The sequence below is a fragment of the Ciconia boyciana genome, chromosome 2 (genome assembly GCF_034638445.1).
Source record: "Ciconia boyciana chromosome 2, ASM3463844v1, whole genome shotgun sequence".
Lineage (NCBI taxonomy): Eukaryota > Metazoa > Chordata > Aves > Ciconiiformes > Ciconiidae > Ciconia > Ciconia boyciana.
Window position 1 is genome coordinate 96,224,537 of NC_132935.1, and position 18,968 is coordinate 96,243,504.

Sequence of the window (18,968 nt, forward strand, 5' to 3'; positions counted from 1 at the left end):
CACATGGCATAATTGTGTTCTCTGTCTGGGAAGTGGGATGTACGGATCAATTTTACTTTGTCAGTACTCAGGCTTTCAGGATTTGAACGTTATTTCCCCTAAATAAAGTTGAGCACATGAACATTTTAATCCGTAACTCACAGGTGAGGATGGGAGTTCTTTGCTTTGGGGTCACGTTGCCCAAGAGACTCACAGCGAGGGAGGGAAAGGGACCTCACAGGGAAAGGGACCTACTTCCATCTTGCTGCTGTGAGAGAGCATCCTGGCATAGAGAAGGCTGCAAGCCTGTGTGCTAATTGCGGTAGCCTTAGGAAGTTACTGCATCACAAGCATTTCCTGATGAATCTCCAGCAAGTATCCAAACACTTGCTGAAGTACTGACTAAGCTCTTTGCTCAGCTGCCCTTCTGCCTGCTGTGGAGAAACCTGCGGGAGTCTACTTAGTAAACGTGGCATCCAGAGGACCGAAAGGCTATGAAATGAATTGGGGTCTCTGACACAGCCCTATCTGGGCCACCACAGCAGCCCTGGAAGGTATTTTCAAACTACATTTTTCATGTTATATCAGCCAGAATGAGAGCAGTTATCAAGCTAATGAAATTCTTACATCTCTGTCAGCTGATGGGAATAAAGCCATGCAATACCGTTTCCTAAAACAGCAGCATAAAGCCACCCACCAAAAGAGCAACCTGTAAAACAAAGGAAGAGAAGTAGACCAGTTAGGGTATAAGGGCACCAGGCTGGGATCCAGCAGGCCCATGTTAGAGTCATTCTGCACAGGATTCCTGTGTCAGCCATCCTCTCTTCTTTTTCTGTGAAATGGGGAGAAATATTTTGTAATTTTTCACGTGCGGCTGACTGCCTGTTGATTCCGTTTGCTGTCTGTGATGAGAACAACTGCATACTGCAGGGCTGTTTGGGAACCAGTGAGGCAGAGCTAGGTATGTGTTACCCCACACAAATAGTGATAGCTAGGCGTTTCAAATACTCTCTCTAAACCAAGTACTGTAAATCCAGAAAATTCAATTAAGGTTACACTTATGAGACAACAGAAAACAAAGCAGAGAACATAACTAAAGCTCTCAGCCTCACCTCAGCCCTGTAGAGACACAAAGCTATAACTATTCAATGACAGAGAGGCATTTTAGCTCCTCAAATTAAGCACTTTTAAAACAATGCTATACATTTTCCATCCTTTGCATGCCTGGATGCAAGGCAGAGAAAAGGTGTGGGGGATTGGGGCAGGGGGGAGGCGGGTAAAGTGGCAAACTGTACTGTTCTGGTTGGGGATAGTTACAGCTTCCCCATAAAATTTATGTTCTGTGCATTATATTAGCAAAACCTGAACTTAATTTTAATTTAGCTCAAGACTTTCCTTAGGATAAACTATTAAAAATCTGTTACATGAAAGCCAATGAAGAAACTCAAATAAAGTACTAGCACTCAATATTCCTAATGAAGACACCATTAAAATGTTAAAAAGCCCACATTCATGCAGTCCCCTACTCCAAAAAAGTCTAGAGCAAGAGCAAAGAAAAACAAGTTAGTATTTTGACTTTTTGTTTCCCCTTTACTTGCTGTTTTAGAGGACTTTCAGAGTGGCCAGATCTCTAAAGGATGGGTTAAACAGGACCCAATATATCTCTACATCGAGAATACACTCTTGACCTCCTGCTAAATTGCCATCCCAGCCTTACTTTGGAGGAGTAACAAAAGTGTAAGGAACAAATTCTCAGGTATTGATGCTCCAGCTACAATGCTAGGGAAATATAAAGAATAAAATTGAACAGAATCATTTGTAAATGTGCCCATGCAATTTCATCCTGTAAAACTGGTAAGATACAATGCACCTTTATAGAAAACCTATATAGAAGACCTAATTCTATTATTTCACTTCTCTACTAGCTACAAAAATGCCCAAGTAGATTACATTCTACAGCGTGGTGGGATAGTGTCCCTCCGTGTTTCCATCCTCATATTTGAACCTACTCTATAAATTAATATCATCTCTGGCAACATTACAGCCTTCTCGGGAAAAAGGGACTGAAAGAGACTCCAGCAGCCAAGATGACTGGTCTGGTAACTAGACCACTGGATAAAGTCTCCCGTTCCAGCACTTCTGTCAATCTAGTTCTTTGTTTCTTTTGGCTTTTTAATGGTATCATTAACTAAAAATGTAACATCTCATCTTAGATCAAACAGTATTTTCCATTAAGTGCAAACTGTTCTTCCTCAGGTTTTGTTTTTCTGGAGAAACCTCTGCCTGTCCTACCACCAAAATGTTCCCTACACTTTCCCTAAGGATTAAATCTGCCCTCAGTCCAAGCCAAATATTATACACACAATTGCTTCAGTTTGGCCCTTGAGTTTGAATGAGTTTAAATTGCTGAAATTCAGCCCCAGGGAGGAGCTGGTTGATCTCTTTTTATAGTGATCTGTACATTTTTGCTTTTCAATAATTTCTACAAATCTCTATTTGTATTCACAGTTTCTTTAAAAATGATTAATTGTTGTTAGTTATTCTGCATAAAACCCTAATTTCATGCATATTAAACATATGAGCTCATAGTACTGTCCTGTCCTTCATTTACAAGGAAAGGTGTCAAATACTTTCTTTTTCTTCAGGAAAGATGTTCTTTTTTGGCAGAACAGAAGCACTAGCTCCTCTGTTTCAACAAGAAATTCCAAAGATATGAGATTCTGTTATTCTGAGGTTTCTGTTCTCCTCTGAAATGTAAGTAGCAGTTACAGTCTTCTTGCAATGAACTAACAATAGATCTGCAGTCCATGCTGCTCGTATGTGTCAACAGGCTTTATGGTACATTGTGCAATGCACTACATTCAATAGAATTTGTATGAATTTGTAGTTATTGCACTTCTTGCAAACTAACAATAGAGACAGATTTTTATAGACAACTGTAGAGAAACAGGGAGTCATGACTGAACAGAACTTTATTAATCCATTGTTTAAAAAATAATCTGCAGTAGTGTCAGCCACAGACTTCTGAGTAACAAATCCAAGTAAATCACTTGGTTTGCTTTTGGATACCAGCATTCCAGAGGCAAAGAGACTAAATTAAGTTAAAGTCATAAGTGTCAGTTATTCCACACAGTCAAAACAAATCATCAATTGACTACACACATTCATTGAGAGTTAAGAGAGTCAGGATGTAGCTCACACATTAACCGAGATGAAATTACACCTGTTAGAAAAATGTACTGTTTTTATTTATCAGTAGGGCAATATAACAAGTATAAATTCAGGTTTAATATTAACTGATTTAGCAGAGAGAGGATATGTTCACCCCTGCAGCAGTGTGCAACTCACAGGCTACTGGTACTGGTGTTTTTATAGCTGGATATTAAACAACTCTACAAGCAATGGGACTTTGTTATGATTTTTCTCCATCTTTTCTTGTAAAGAGAGTTCTGAGGTTATAAGGCTACACATCTATTTAAAGAAGTACGGCTGCATCTCTCTGCTCAGTCCCAGATTTACTCCAGCTTCTTGCAAAATGTAACGGTGTTCAGAACACAGACACATGAAAGTTACTGCAAGATAGGGAAGAATGTGATCTTATACTGTCAGCTATTCCACAGTAACAACCTATGTGCTCAATACATATGAGAAAATTTATGTTTTTTCAGTGAGAAGTGTGCGTGCATGGGCAGTTTCTCCTGAATTTACCGTGTGTCAGCTTTCCAAGTCTCACGTCACAGAAATTCATGGACACAAACTCTTAGGTGTCTATCATACATTTAAAGGAGAAAAATGTTTACATATTTTTGGGGACGTGGTCCTTATTTTTTTCAATAATTCAAGATCTTCTTTGCATAAAGAAGTAGTACATATACCCTTGGCTCAAAAGGATAACAAAACAATAAGCCGATGAACACTCAATAGGCTGCAGTTGTCATGGTGAAAGGAATGCAAAATGACAGAAAAATTACTTGCATAGTATAAAACTAGTAATTAGGATGCCAGGTTTTTAACTGGTATTCTCTAGTTAGACTACAGGAATGAAAAATTGAAAAGGGCGAGGGCAGAGGAGAAAATACGGAGATAAAACTGTAAGCAATCCAGCGTGGGTTGCTCCTCTGACTAAACGGAACACCGTTCTCCCAAAAGCCCATGTCCTCATGTAGCTACCTTAGCTCTTTCTGTTGCTGCCCTGCAACATCCACGGGCAGAAAAATTAAGCTTTTTGCAAGAAATAACAGAGGTAATGGGTGCACTGCCAGCCCTCCCTGCTGTGGCAATTTGGAGAGGATGATGCGTTACGCACCATCTTATTTGCTGTTGTGATAAGCTTCAGACATGTACCATTATTTACTACATGAGGCTGAGAAAATAACACAGGTTACCAATTCTGCTGAAGAGAGATTACAACAATAGAAATTAACACAGGGAAGAAGAGATGCAGACAGCTCTTACTCTGAGTCTCAATAAATAAACTAACCAGAGAGGATAAAAGGTCAATATTGAAAATTACTTACGAAGAATCCCCTGTGCCACAAAATATTAATTAGATCAAATACAAAAAAAAAAATCAACCTGAACCGCCCCAACTGTGCAAAACACAAGTATCCACACTTTCAAAAATACACATTTTAACACTGTAAGTCATTACCAGCAAGAGAACAGTTAAACTAATCCAACAGTCGTAGCTCTGGCAGAAGAAGTCTAGCAGATTGAAGAAATCGCACACTAAATCATATACAGCTCCCTTCAGGCACCTGCATATCTACCAAATGTGGTTCACTCATTTCCAGTTTGGCACAGCTATTCTCAGCTTTGAAGGACCTGCAATGAAGATGACTGACAGGAGCCATCCTATTTCTGACCATGAAGTTTCAGCATACCTAAAAAGAATGTCTTTGCCCGTCAATCAAGGTATACGTTTAAGATGAATCTGTCTTCACAGTGGATCTCCACAGACAGCAAGGGAAGCGTGGCACAGAGAGGGGCAGTCTAGTGCTTTTCTGTGGTGACTGAATTTGGTATTTTCAGAACAGTAAAGCAGTTAAGGCTCAACAGGATTTCGATTGTCTTTGATTGCTTTGAAGAATCCCTGTCCTGATTCTTAGTCTGATTACTGAAACCTGCTTTGTATCTGTTCCCGCCAACCTTATGTAATGGAAAAACAGGATAGCCGAGAATCAATGCATCTTGATTTTCATTTCTTTCCTTTATTGATGTTCTTTCCTCATCCTACCACAGTGCACAGTGCAGAAATATAATCTGGTAAAAGATACCATATTGCACCTTTCCGATACACAGCTACACCCGTTCTCCATACAAATTTAGCTCTCAGTAGGAAAAAAACTAGCTTTCCCAACTAGTGACATTTCTATTTAGAAGCCAAACATGTATCATTTGTACACAGTCTATGCTTCAACTTCTTGGAAAAAAATGAGCTTTTACCTGAGAAAAAATAGATTGTCTTGAAGCTGTCCTGCAATGCAAAATTTACCCAGTCTAAGATGGTCAATTCAAGCTGCCTTTACCTATGTGCCTGGGGATCCAAAAGCTTTAGGCAATAACTGGTCTCATCCCTGGCAAGCATGCAAGCATGACTGCTTAATCTCAGGCTGCTTTAATCCCAGGAAAGATGGAGTTTGCAAACCAAGCTTGTACAGCCAGGCATGACTCATTTATTAAGGATAAGGAGTCCAGGGAAATCAGGTGTGACTCATAGTAAGGATTAGCTACTTTTAAATCAGTTCTTACCTATGTAGTTATGTAGAACTCATTTTCTTTTGTTAAAATCGAGGATGGTGATATTACCTAAGAGCAAGAACACAGTCTTCTTTTGTAGAGGCCAAGCACTCGCATCCAGATTTTACTATTAGCTGCACTGCACAGGATGGTGTAAACTAGGGATAGAATACTACCAGCTGTTAACTTGAACTGCTTATTAAGGGCAATTTTTAGTGTATTTCTCACTAAAATGATTTTCCAGTACCAAAATTTGGATAGTACACAAAATAAATAATCCTAACTTTAGGCTAGAGCAACAAAAGATTAAAGGCATGTTAAAGCCTAAAGAGCTTAAATTCTGCTTAGTCGCTGCCTGAAGCTTATATGAACTCTGCTTTATGCATTAAAGCCTTTCAGGGGCCCCAAATCCTCTTTGTGGACATGTCCATGATTGTCCAAATCCTGTGGCTGCAACGTCTATCTCAAACTGAAACACCCATCAAGTTCAAAATAAATAGGTATACCTTTACCCGTTTGTAAGCATAAGCAGATTTACTGGATTAGGCATGAGAGTATTAATATAGCAGGCTACATTTAAAGACACAGTGAGCAGAGAAGCCATTTCTATCTTTAAACAGCACTGATCATCATTGGATGATGTGGCTTTTCTCTCCTCAGCCACAGCACTCAGAGCCACGTCTCCCCCTCAGCTCTCTTCTGGAGGGGTACTTCTAACTTTTAAGGTACAGGTCATTCTGAAAGTCAAGATGGGGCACTTCCAATTACTATTGCTATCACTGTTTTGCTCATGAGGGACAGCTATTTAGCTGGACCTGGTCATTCAAATTAAGGCTGAGATAGGTTCGAATAACTCACCTATCTGCAAATTTCAGTGCCTCTACTTTCTATAGATAGCCTATAACATAATCCACTTCCTAAGCATAGCCTGTAGTGCCCTTAATTTTGTGCGCTGAGGGCTCTTTACTATAATGTGTAGTCCTGCAAAACACTGTGATAGTTCTCATGCAATGGAACTACCACAAGGACTTGCAGTTTTTGAAGTCATGGAGAAGCACACAATGACAAAGCACCTCTGTAGTATGCAGCCAACAATATCACGTTACATGCGAGACAGGGCTGCGGAGCTTTCTCAATGCTTCGTCACCGAGATGCCACTGCTGCGTCATTCCTGTTCCCCAGTTGTAGGCAATAGTGTGAAAAAGACTATTCTCTTCAGAAGTTTTATTATACCATATGTATGTTAGCACTGAGTGCCAATAGTTACTGTAGTGCTGTGGAAACAGAAAGGACTTCAGGAACTTAGAATGAGGCAGAAGTGAAGAAATAGGAACTGTAGCTTGCCAGGAAAGATTCGTTCTTCTACAAATGGTACCAGTAAATGGATCCTATGAATGTGTCTGAATTCTCAAAGATGATTTTGGGATTTGCGGCCTACTGAACCACTCAGCAATTGCTTCACAGACTATAACTGAAACTATAACCTTTCTCGTACAATAGCGCTGTGTTTGTCCTTCCTCGGGAGAACAAGGAGAGCTCAGCCTAGTCCACCACGATCTAAAAAACCACCTTCCGTCTTCTTATGAATGCTAGAGACTTCTGGGATGCCTACATTTCCTCAAGACGTAGACTTCACAGTAAGCACAAACACTCTTCTTAAACCGTGTGTACAACTTGGCTTGGTAAATCCCGTTTGCTCCCAGTGCTACCTAGAAAATTCAGTAAGCTGAGGACAGATAGACTTGCTGTCTTAACAGAGAGCAAAGCAGACATGCTGGCAGCATAGAATCAACCAGACTTGGCACATATCCAAAGCCTGCTATCTTGCAGACCTCTCCCATGCCTGACGGGGTATTTCACCCAGAACACATTGTCACCAAGTCTGTTCCAGGAGACAGTTTGCAGCAAAAGCCACATTTACAACACTTTATTCAGATGTACCATACTAACAGAAGCCCAGGGGACATTTATTTGATCAATTTTCCCTTTACTGCTGCAGTTACAGGTAAAACAGCAGATTACCATGTGACAGAGAGATTGTACAATGGTTAACAAAGGCATTTATTGTGCGTGTGTGTGTTCCAGTGCTGTTGTGGTTCAAGTGTGCAACCTGACATAGCAATTTTGCTTGGGTTTTATACAGAACTAGGACTGCTATACGATAGAGATTTTTGCATAGATATGCTTGTGTAAATACCTGATACTACAGAACTGTATTTATACCTGGGTTTTGAACAAGTATGACGGCATCTACCACAGCTGACCATGGTCATGCAAAATGCTGACAACTAAAAGGCAGCAAGAGGTGTAGCAACACTTCTAACAGCCAACTGAAGATCAGATGCTGTACCAACACTCAATAGCATGGAAGAGCTAAATGCACAAAATCAAAAGCAACTTTGAACTCCTTAATAAGTACATTCAAATAGTTCTGTGTTGACAACATCAATTTCATCTACCAGTTTCTTGCATTTGCTCTGAGATGCACATACTCTCATTTTGCGTTGAGCAGCAGTTACCAAATGAAGGTCTCTGTCTCAAGGGGCTTGTGCTCTGAAGCTACTCACTATTCAGCTAGAATCACACCATTGGGCATTGTCAGCATGGTTTCTTCAGCTTCAACAAAGTTACCGTAGCCAACCCAGAGATACTTGTTTTAAATACGTTTATTAACACTTTGAAAACAGGAGAAAAAGTGGAAGTATTAGAACCTGGACAAAGATCAGAAGATTTATGATCACAGAATGGTTGAGGTGAGAAGGGACCTCTGGAGGTCACCTGGTCCAGCCCCCTGCTCAAGCAGGGCCACCCACAGACAGTTGCCCAGGACTGCGTCCAGATGGCTTTTGAGGATCTCCAAGGATGGAGACTCCACAACCTCTCTGGACAACCTGTGCCAGTGCTTGGTCACCCTCACAGTGGAAGAGTGTTTCCTGATGTTCAGAGGGAACCTCCTGTGTTTCAGTTTGTACTGTCGCCTCTGGTCCTGTCACTGGGCACTGCTGAAAAAAGGGCCTGGCTCCATCCTCTTTGCACCCTCCCTTCAGCTATTTATACACATTGATGAGATTCCCCTGAGCCTTCTCTTCTCCAGGCTGAACAGTCCTGGCTCTCTCAGCCTTTCTTCATAGGAGAGATGCTCCAGTCCCTTCATCATCTTTGTGTCCCTTTGCTGGACTCTCTCCTGTAGCCCCGTATCCCTCTTGTCCTGGGGTGCCCGGAACTGGACACATTATTACAGGTGTAATGAAAATTACAAGGTAAAACTTTACACTCAAAATAAAAAAACAAGAGAAGAGGAAGCATAAAACTGAGAAATCTAACAAAGAAAAAAATATTTAAATATCCAAAAGTGTAGAGAAGTAATACATTACTATCATACCTTAAGAAAAAACAGCAAAACAGCAAAAATTGTCCAGGTATAGAAAAGAAGCGTTAAGTCAGCATTATATTCTAAGCTGAGTATTTGTGCATGAATGTTCTTTATTGCGTTACTGTCTTTGCTTCTCTGCAAGTGAATGGCAAAGAGATACAGACTGGGCATGACATCATTATACTCAATTCCTCACATTATGACAATTCCTCAGAGTCTTCCAACAGCAGCAGCTTTTGACCAGTAGCAAGGTGGACTAAATTCAGACCAGTCACCTGAAAGTGAAGGGTATTATGCTTCTCCTACGACTGTTACTCTCTCTGGCTTCTTTCCATAGCAGTGTTCACAGAAAACAGAATAAATCAACAAGACAATAACAATGCACACAGTGCAAAGCTTCAAACAAAATGCAGGAAGCCTATTTATGGCTGCGTTAATTTCACTTTAAATTATGCTAGTGTAGAACACAGAACAGAAACAATTTAAAATCTCTAATACCAGGGTAAAAGAAAACCGAACTTACAATGGTACTGGTTTATTTCAGGTACAGAAGGGCTCTGCTGGACTTGGGGCATAGAATAACTGAGGGTATTAACGTCTGTTCCCTGCTCACCACAGACTAAGGCAACTTTGGGCAAGTTACCATCTCTGCTTCATCAGTGAAATGGAGATAGGATTTTTCTGCCTTATAGGCAAGACTAAAATTAATGTCTATAAACTGCCTGAATAGTCAGGAGTTTTATATTAAATATTAAAATTAATATAAAGATTTTTAAACAGGTAAAATGTAAAAGAAAAAAACCCCTTCCACTAACAAATTCTGAGCTATTACCTAAACCATATATAAAATCCCTCTAGAAAAAAAAGTATGAATCCATTTAATTACTTCCTTAACTTGTGAAGTTTACTTATTATTTCCTGCCCTCCAGAGTATACATGCAATTCTATACATCTTTCCAGAACAGTAAACAACTCAAAAAGTTTCCATGACTGAACAAGCAGTGGTCAAACATAAGAGAACGGCTTGCTTGTGCCTGGGAGCACGGGAAGCAGAAAGAAAAGAAACAATTAAGACAAACCAGGTTAGCAAGGAAGGCACTTACTAAAGAAAAAAGAGCACTTGCAATAATTTATTTCCTCTTCCTTTAGTTCTCAAAGGCAAGCAAAGGAGAAGAGAGATTTTCTTGGAAGATGGAATGAGGTCAAGGAGTTAACTCATACATGTACTCATCAAGACCTTTCCAAAAATAACAAAGTATAAAAGGAAAGATTTTTTCATGGAGAAAAAAAGGACTTAAAAGATTCATCCAGACAGTCATAACTGATATGAAGCAGAAAATACGGAATGTGACCAATCTGTAATAATATGATGTGAGCCCTTAAATGCAGGAATAGAAACTTGAAACAATCCATTTGTGCATCAACAGAGCGTGTTAAAAAGGGAGTTAGCATCCAAAAGTAAGAAAGACAAGTAAGGAAGTAAGGAAGACAAATAGGAATGACGTATGCTTAAGTTCAGCTTAAAATGTTTGGTAAATTCAAAGCACATGAGTGGTAAAACAAGGTTAAGAAAAACAGTTTAACGCAGTATCAGGAGGTTTGGGGGGGGGGGGGGGTGTCAGAGCATTAGTTCTTCCACACTTGCATTCACATATAGGTATCTGAATAATCAGCAGTTTGATGATACTGATGTACTAAAATACTGAAGAAATCCACTGCACAGTCAATTACTTCGGTATTCGAGTGTACCCAATAAATGCAAAATTGTAATGTGAAAGCAACTGCAAATGCATACTAATTTAGGAAAAGAGAGCTCCCTCAGCCCTCCAAAGGAGGCAGAAGTAGAGGGTGTCACAGAGGTAGATTGCTGACATCAATGGAGACCTTGGGCAGCCTTAAATTTTAGTGTGAACTTCAATCCCATTATAACAAACTCTTATATCACAGTTTTTCTGTATAGAGGAGAAGGCATAAGTGTAGCATAAGAATAAGAAGCAACTAATTCACATTATATTTAGATAATAAATTTTATGGTGACGGAATCACTGTTTTTTTCTGTAGTTTCATAATGCTTACTATAAAGAGGCCAGGAGCCAGGGAATATACAATGCAAAAGTTATTATGATCAGCCTACATAGCAACATGAGGAAGGGTTAATCAACACCCTAATATAAGTGCTCTTACATGAAAAATAAAGAATTTACAGTTACTTTGTGGACAAGCCCTTATTCATAATTCATAGACAACACAAACCCCACACACATATACAGTACAGAAGATCCTAAAACAAAATTCTGTAATAAGAACACTTGGAGGTTTGTAAGGTTCTCTTACTTGCATGTGCTATAAGGCTTATTAAAAAAAAAAACAAAAAACCAAAACACACAAACAGCAATTCACTGCATTGAAGGTTTTCTTAACATCTCAATGAAAGCATGAAACTGCACAGACCGTGACAGGTGGCAAATTATGAACTACTCTCACTTGTGTGTGCATTTTCATTAACATGCTTACATATTGTTGATTAGCAAGTACCAGACTCACACCTATGAAAATAAAAACCTGACTCTTAAATTTATGCTATTGACACTAAACCTACAATATTCATTTTTCTATAAAAATATTTTTTAAAGTACACCTGTAAAACAAAACATACATTTCTATAGTTAAGAAAAAGAAAATTAATTAAAAAAAATACCAAAACTTCCCCTAACGTGTGCTCCATTAACTCAGTCTTGTATACAACAGAGAATAAATTAAAAGGTAAATTATTTTGAACACTACGCTCTCCAAAGAGAGAAAAGAGACAAAACTGGATTATATAAACAGTTTGGCAACCTACATACTACATCTGAATTCTAGTCAGAAACTTTGGGAGTGACTTCTAATCTATTTATATAAAGCAGATGCCAAACGAATTATATTTACTATGACTTTCTGCATGTATGGTAGCTTTCACATAATTTGGTTTCCTGAAGTTCAATAATGTTTAGCAACAGACAGAGTTCACAGATGGCAAAACTGAGACTGAAAAATTGTCAAAACGATGCTCAAATGCTAATTACCAAATTCCACCAAGCCAACAAACAGAGCAGTAAGTGTTCCATAATTACTTTATTTTCAATGGTTCAAAAACTGTCCCTCTTTTAAGCTTGATGGATAACTTAACCTCACTGGAAAGAGCAACTTCATTTAGTGAAAAGAATGCAAGGGAATATAAGAGTCGATAAATATTACAGGGAAAGAAATGTGTATCAATCCAATCTTGACTTTGCCAAATGCACTTTTGCATCAAATCTGAAATTGTAACCCTTTTTCATATCTTACCATATAACTTTGGCTGCAACATGAAAATGGACAGCCATGGCAGTCCATCCTTCTCTTTCAAGGTGTATCTGTTCGTCAAATTCACACCTCTCCACCTTATCCAGGACACAATCAATCATGCAGCAGTTGGGAATTTAAAAAACAAAATTGTCACACACGATAAATTCTCATAACTTGGCAACACTGGGTGTACGTGGGTTGAAAGGCTTTGCTGACACACCAGAGTAGCGTGAGTGCTGGAAACAGTGCAGTTACGTTAGCGCAGCTCTCCACTCCACCTATTTGTCCCATCATGCTAAGATGGTTATGTTATTCCATGTTCTATTTTATAACACACTTAATATGGCACATGCTAGCTACCAACTCAGTAAGCAAAATTTAAGGCACATTTTGTGTCTGTGCTTTGATTACAAGCTCCTTGGAACAGCAAGTCTTCCTAATTGTCTGAAACCCCATTTTGCACATTTTGAATACTTTCATAAACCAGTATTTTTGGACGAAGGCAATCCTGTGAGATATTTCAATTCTTTGTACGTTCTTCCTGACTATACAATTCTATTACCCAATTTACTTTTGTCTAAGTTGAAAGAACAGACACCAAGATGCACCTAAGGGACAGAACAACATCATGACGACATGAGAACAATAAACTGGTAAGGTGATTAGTATTTTTAAAGTGCTATTGTTGAATATATAAAATGAAAGAGACAGCAAGCGATTCAAAAGCAAGTTGAATATGAAAATAAGAGAGATAAATGGACTTAGTCTTCCTAAATTCATGATGAAAAAGACAGACTGGTAGCACATTGTCTCTTCCTGTCATTAAATAAAGAAAATTGTTATCTGTACCCTAATCCTCTTAAGTTCATCACAGGACCACACAGACTGACACAATACATATTCCAAATACATTAGCAGATGCTGTTGTTCTTTACTCCAATATTGAAAATGAAGAGTTTTGATTTGATGACACTAATTTAGAGGACTTCCACGTATCTTTACACCACGATGATATGGAGGGCCACAGGTGACTAAAAATTTTGTATTTCACCACAGAATAAGCAAGTAACAGCTTCTTACGCCACCGTTTCAATCACGACATTTTCATTCTGTGTTCTCACTCTGTGCAAGCCTAAAAGCCCATTCCCCCCTTCTAAAAGCATGGGTGTTGACTGCACAAACTCAACCTCATTTTTGTTACTTGCAAAGCAATAACCAAAGAGTAACACCATAAGATTTCCATAACAATTTCAAATATTACAATAAATAGCAAGTTCTGTGATGATCTAATCAATAACTTTAAAAAACCCAACATTTTTATTTAAAATGAAAGAGTGACAACATACCATATTCTAAACCTTCCACCTTTAAAATTGCTATTTGGTCAACCAGTTGCTGATTAGGTTCCATTTAATCTTAATAGAGTATTACATTTAAATTACCCCGCCTAGACAATTAACAAAGACAAAGAACCACTAATCTCAAATCAGCCACATGGCCAACATTATTAAAATGCCCAAATTAGTCTTCTACTGTGTCCCACTTGGAGTGCAGCTTCTTAGCAGTCTGCCAGGAGCTGCTGTCCTTCATTGCCTGATAATGCCATCTGACAATGGCCTACAACACCTTTTACGATGAATTCAAGTGCTCTGAAGAAAGGGCTCACAAAAATGTGCATTTCTAGCAATCTGCAGACAATATGCCTTCATCTCCTTTGGTTTTAATAATGTTCCCTTTGGAAAGTGAATCAGTTGAAGACTGTTCCAATAAAATAATAATAGTAAGTCATAGTCTAGACAAGGCATAAACCACTGTCTATACAGTTTGTGACAACGTCCTTGTTTTTCTTTCTTCCACACTTTTTTTCCAAAGACCATGCAGTGAAGGCAGTTTGATTTTATCCATATTCTTACTGTAAACATTAAGAAATATACCAAGGACAACCAGTAAGCCTGACCACACGTACCTAAAGGGGAGGGAGAGGAGGGGGGGAAAATTACCATTAGCACTTTATCTGTAGCGATTACATAGCAGTATTTGTGGATTAAATAAAAATAAAGCCCCTACATTAAGGAGAGGAGTTTAAGGAAAAAAAAACAAACCACAAATTAATGGACTCTGAGAAAGAATTTGCTTGAATCTTTATTATTACTATCCTTCTACCCTTCCCTTTCCCATCCTAGCTGGAGAGCTTATTAAGGTGCATTTATAGTTAAATAATAACTATAAACAGTAGCTGTTCTTTCTCACATGAATAAAGTAGTCCTGAGGGCTTCTAGTATGTTTTTCCTTCATACAGTTATGAGAGCTATACTCTATTAGTGGTCCAAAATGTGTTCTCACTCAGTGCCTTATATCCACACTTCCCAATGTAAGCACATTTTTGTTCAGCTCTCCATTATTTTAAGCCTCAAGATTTTTAGGTGGAGTAAATTCCATTTGGGCATTTGGCTGTAAGCTTTGTTCTTAAATCTCAAATAAATGTATACATAGCAATAAAATTGAATACTATTTTGTTTCAAACCAGAAGCAATTAGGATCAATGTAGCAACTTAGCTGCATTTTTCAATGTAAGCTCTTCCTTGAAATTAAAAAAAGGGAAGAAACCCAAGCTCAAAAATCTTGCAATTTCATATATCAAGATAATAGAAGCTTGCAGTTATTTAAAAGGGCTAGCTAAGAACTCAAACCTGAGCTCATAAAAGGGGAAACAATACTGTAATGGAGAAAATGCCTTCCTTTAGCCAACTCTTCCTCCACAGAGAAAGTACACAAACAATTTATTAAGTATCATAAGCACTAGATATTATGTAAGATTTTTCTTAAAAAAACAACAAAAAAATGCCAACACATGGAATAGCTTGTCTTCCAGACCTTTAGAAAAATTTTCTCTACCATGATTAGCATCAACAAGCCAGTCAATATTTACACCAGATGGCCAACATTTGTAGAATTAAAGTCTGAATATGATTAATTACTATTGTTATATTTCCATGATGAAGAATGTAATTTTTTACAAAATATATAAAAAACATTTAAAACTATAAATACTTACTGGAATGTGAATGGCTTTGCAAAGAACAAAAAAGAAAGCACAATGGTCATTGCTTTTCTTCCTGTTGTTACTGCAGAGGAAAACAAAGATTTACTTATTTAAGAATTCAGTTACAGCAAAAGAACATAATATAGTCTTCAATATTAGTAGATAACCTCATTACATAATTAAGTGTCTGGCTAAAATGATGATCATCCTTGGTGCAAACACAGACTGCAGATGCACCAGTCCACTGTAAAATAGCACTAGAATCATATGCTATTTGAAATAAGTACATTGAATCAGTAGTATCAGCTCCAGTCACAGTACCTGCAGCAGAGAAACTTCCAGAACAAGACTTGCTATTTAATAACTTCACGCTAATCAATTCACAATATCTGAAAGCAACAAACAATCCTTGTAAGTGATGGTATAAACTAATCTGTTAAAGCAGAAAAAAGTGGTATCACTATTTGGATACACCAAATCTCTTGCCATTTCCACCTCATGTGGTGGAACTTCACTTCAGGGGTGTTTTGGGCTTTATTTTTAAGTGGAATGGGATCAGCATCTTGTCATTCTTTTGAAGTTACTGAAAATTTACCTAACTGTGCAGAGAAATACAATTTTGGTTAGAATCCTAAGAGACCAAGGATATCTGCCTTCAACGATTATGCATTAGGAAGTTTTCATCAAAAACATTAAGAGATCTTCTTCTACATGTGACCTTATCACTAGAAAGAATCAAGGTAGTAAGAAGAGTTGAGAACACAATCCTGTTACCAAAATGGAAGTAAACTATCTGTTCGGGTTACTCTCAAATTAACTACAGCTCCAACAATTATTTGAACAATTTCAATGCTATCTGCTATGAACAGGAATACAGTGTTGCTAGCAAATTATGTACTGGGAAACCTTTATAGTTTATTACTGAAACCAAATCAATAAATGAGTGAAAGTTATACAAAATGTTTTTTAAAAAAAAGTAACAATGCAGCCAGGCGTCCAAGTTTAGCTATGGATGTTAAGGCCCTGAGAAGGTGTTACATGATAGTGCAGGCTTCTCACTTAAGAAAGACTCCAGTACAATTGTCTGAACCAGAAGAAAACTATGTTTTTTATTAACAGAAAATATTTTGCTTACCATGAAGTACTTTTACTATACTGTACTGGAAAGCCTTACTTGTATAACTACATCCACATTAGCCTTAGTGTAACATACTGGCAAAAGGAACCAATGACTATAGATGTATTTTCATGCTGTTATGGCTAATAAAGCAAGTTTCATTCTCCCAAACCCTCCCCCACAGACAAATATTTACTTAAAAGCATGTTTTGTAGTAGAAGAAACAGCCTTCACCATGGCTTTATCTGCCCCAATCTCAACTTTTTAGTAACAATTTTCTTTACATTTTAAGAAATTTATGTGCATCAAATAAAATGATTTTCTATTACATGAAAAATTAAAGGAGAATGAAAAAGAAAATTGAGTTTTAATTAGAAAACAGTTTACAGATGAATAATTTAAAAAATGGTTACATTACTTCAGTTTTTCTAATTACGATTATTTCTGTTCTTTCAAATCAGTTATTAATTAAAATATTTATGTAACCATTTCCTTCTAAATTAAGTGCCTTTTCTTCTTTTTCCCAATTAAGTCTGATAATTTCTCATTCTGCTAATAGAAATACAATTTTCATTAAACTCTTTCACCCCACTCTCCCCCCAAGAAGGGGGAGCGTGGATGGGGGGTGGGAGGGACAGTAATGAATGTGGTGTTCTTCCAAGGCACAATAAACATTTTCGCATTGCTACAGGCAAGACGGAAAGGGCTCAAGTGTTAGGATTGTCAAGGTCAGGCATAAGAAAACCTGGGAAGGGTTTGCTATTCCACAGCACTTTTAAATGGTTTTTAGCACAGTAAGACTTATTTATTTTTTTTTAAAGACATATTTTAATACATGAACCAACCCTCTCATCTGGGCCAATTTCCAGTCAGGAGATGTACTGAACTTTTTTAAATAGAAACATGAAACAGAATTGCTGCAGAAGCATCAATTAATAGGAGAGCAGAGCATGCAATCCTCAGGTCAGAAAACAACTGTCTATTTTCTCCTCTCCAATACTGCAAATGAAGTAGAGCATCATCTGACAGAAACCAGCTTTTAGGGGTAGAGAGGAAAGTAGCTCCATGGCATCTTGCTATACCTTCCCCCCCCGCCCAGGCCCTTGTGACTACTTGTGTTTGTAGTTTTAAGAAAAGGTAACCTGAGGAAGGAATGAGCCTGGTGTAACTGTTCTTGACAGACTGTAATGACTACATAAATAATAGGAGAAGCTAGATAGGCAATGACTGATTTTTGAAAAATACACTCAAGTTACATTTTAAGTTTGGAAGCAATAATTTTCTACAGACAAACAATTTTAATTTCTATAGCAGTTGCATATAGTAAAGAGTAATAATTTTAGGGACAGCCTGAAAACAGGTGCACAGGAAGATGCTGAAAAATTATCAAGTGTCAGACTTTTTCTTTAGTGTTGTTAGATGCATAAAAAATGTTAACATCACAATTAACTGCTGTTGAAACAACAAGAGGGTCATTTCCCCTTATTCCAACAGTTGAGGACATTCTGATATGTCAACACTTCAGTCAGCTGACTGTTTTACAAACTCATAATGATACAAGTTAAAAGCATTCAGTTGTAATACAGTTACGTCATTTGGCTGTAGCTAGCTTTGCCACACTCAGATAACGCCACATACTAAAATATGCCATGGCCTCACAAATACAGATGCAAGCCATGATGAACTAGTACAAATAATTTCTGAGACACAATTTCTGTTGCATCTGTCTTACCAGCGATTCTTTTGATTTAATCATTTTCTATACTGGTTCTTCCATTAAGAATCTCAGGCAGACATAGTATCAATAAGGTCTGAACACGCTTCCTTCTCTGAAGCCATACAGTTGTCCTTCCACACAGAGTATGTTTAGTTTTAATACTTTTCATTGTTTCTAAGGCACACATCAGCCAATGCATTAGTAAAGACCAAGCATAACCAGATGATGTTACTTGCCAGCGCGGTGCTGAGACTCATTGTGCTCAGTGGCTTCCTCATTCATAGAGAGCCAAACAATCTCAGCTAGTAGGATTTCAATCTCTCCACATGATTTTCCCAGATGACTGATTACTCAATGTGAAGAGTATGTCCAGTTGCATATGGGATAAGAGTCAAGTCTGAATATCTATAAAGGCTGAGAATCTATAATGGTTGTGACTGCCTCTTGCTTCACGTCCTCCTTTTCCTAATCCATCACATTCCTGGAGCATGTCAGTGCAGATAGGTCTGACTGGCATTTATTGCTAGGAAATTACTATATTATTAGGTGAGAACACCACATCACAGAAACTTTTTATTTCTGCGTGAACTATCACAGGAGCAGTCAAGATGGCATTTGGTGACGTTCTTAGCCTGGAGAGGATTCCAGTAACTTTTGACGTACTTTAGGGACT

General features: G+C 38.0%; 1 protein-coding gene across 3 annotated transcripts in view; it reads right to left on the reverse strand.

The window, feature by feature from the left end:
* Window positions 1–7,758: 7,758 nt before the first annotated feature.
* SLC35B3 (solute carrier family 35 member B3) overlaps window positions 7,759–18,968 on the reverse strand; it is a 30,885-nt gene continuing 19,675 nt past the window's right edge. For 2 of the 3 annotated variants that reach the window (XM_072853265.1, XM_072853264.1), the window contains exons 9-10: window positions 15,474–15,543; window positions 7,760–14,384 (exon numbers count right to left, since the gene is read on the reverse strand). In XM_072853265.1, the coding sequence (XP_072709366.1) occupies window positions 14,234–14,384; window positions 15,474–15,543 (221 nt within the window). In that variant the 3' untranslated portion in view covers window positions 7,760–14,233. Of the gene's footprint in view, window positions 14,385–15,473; window positions 15,544–18,968 lie in introns of all 3 variants that reach the window. The other variant, XM_072853266.1, reaches the window with a different exon arrangement.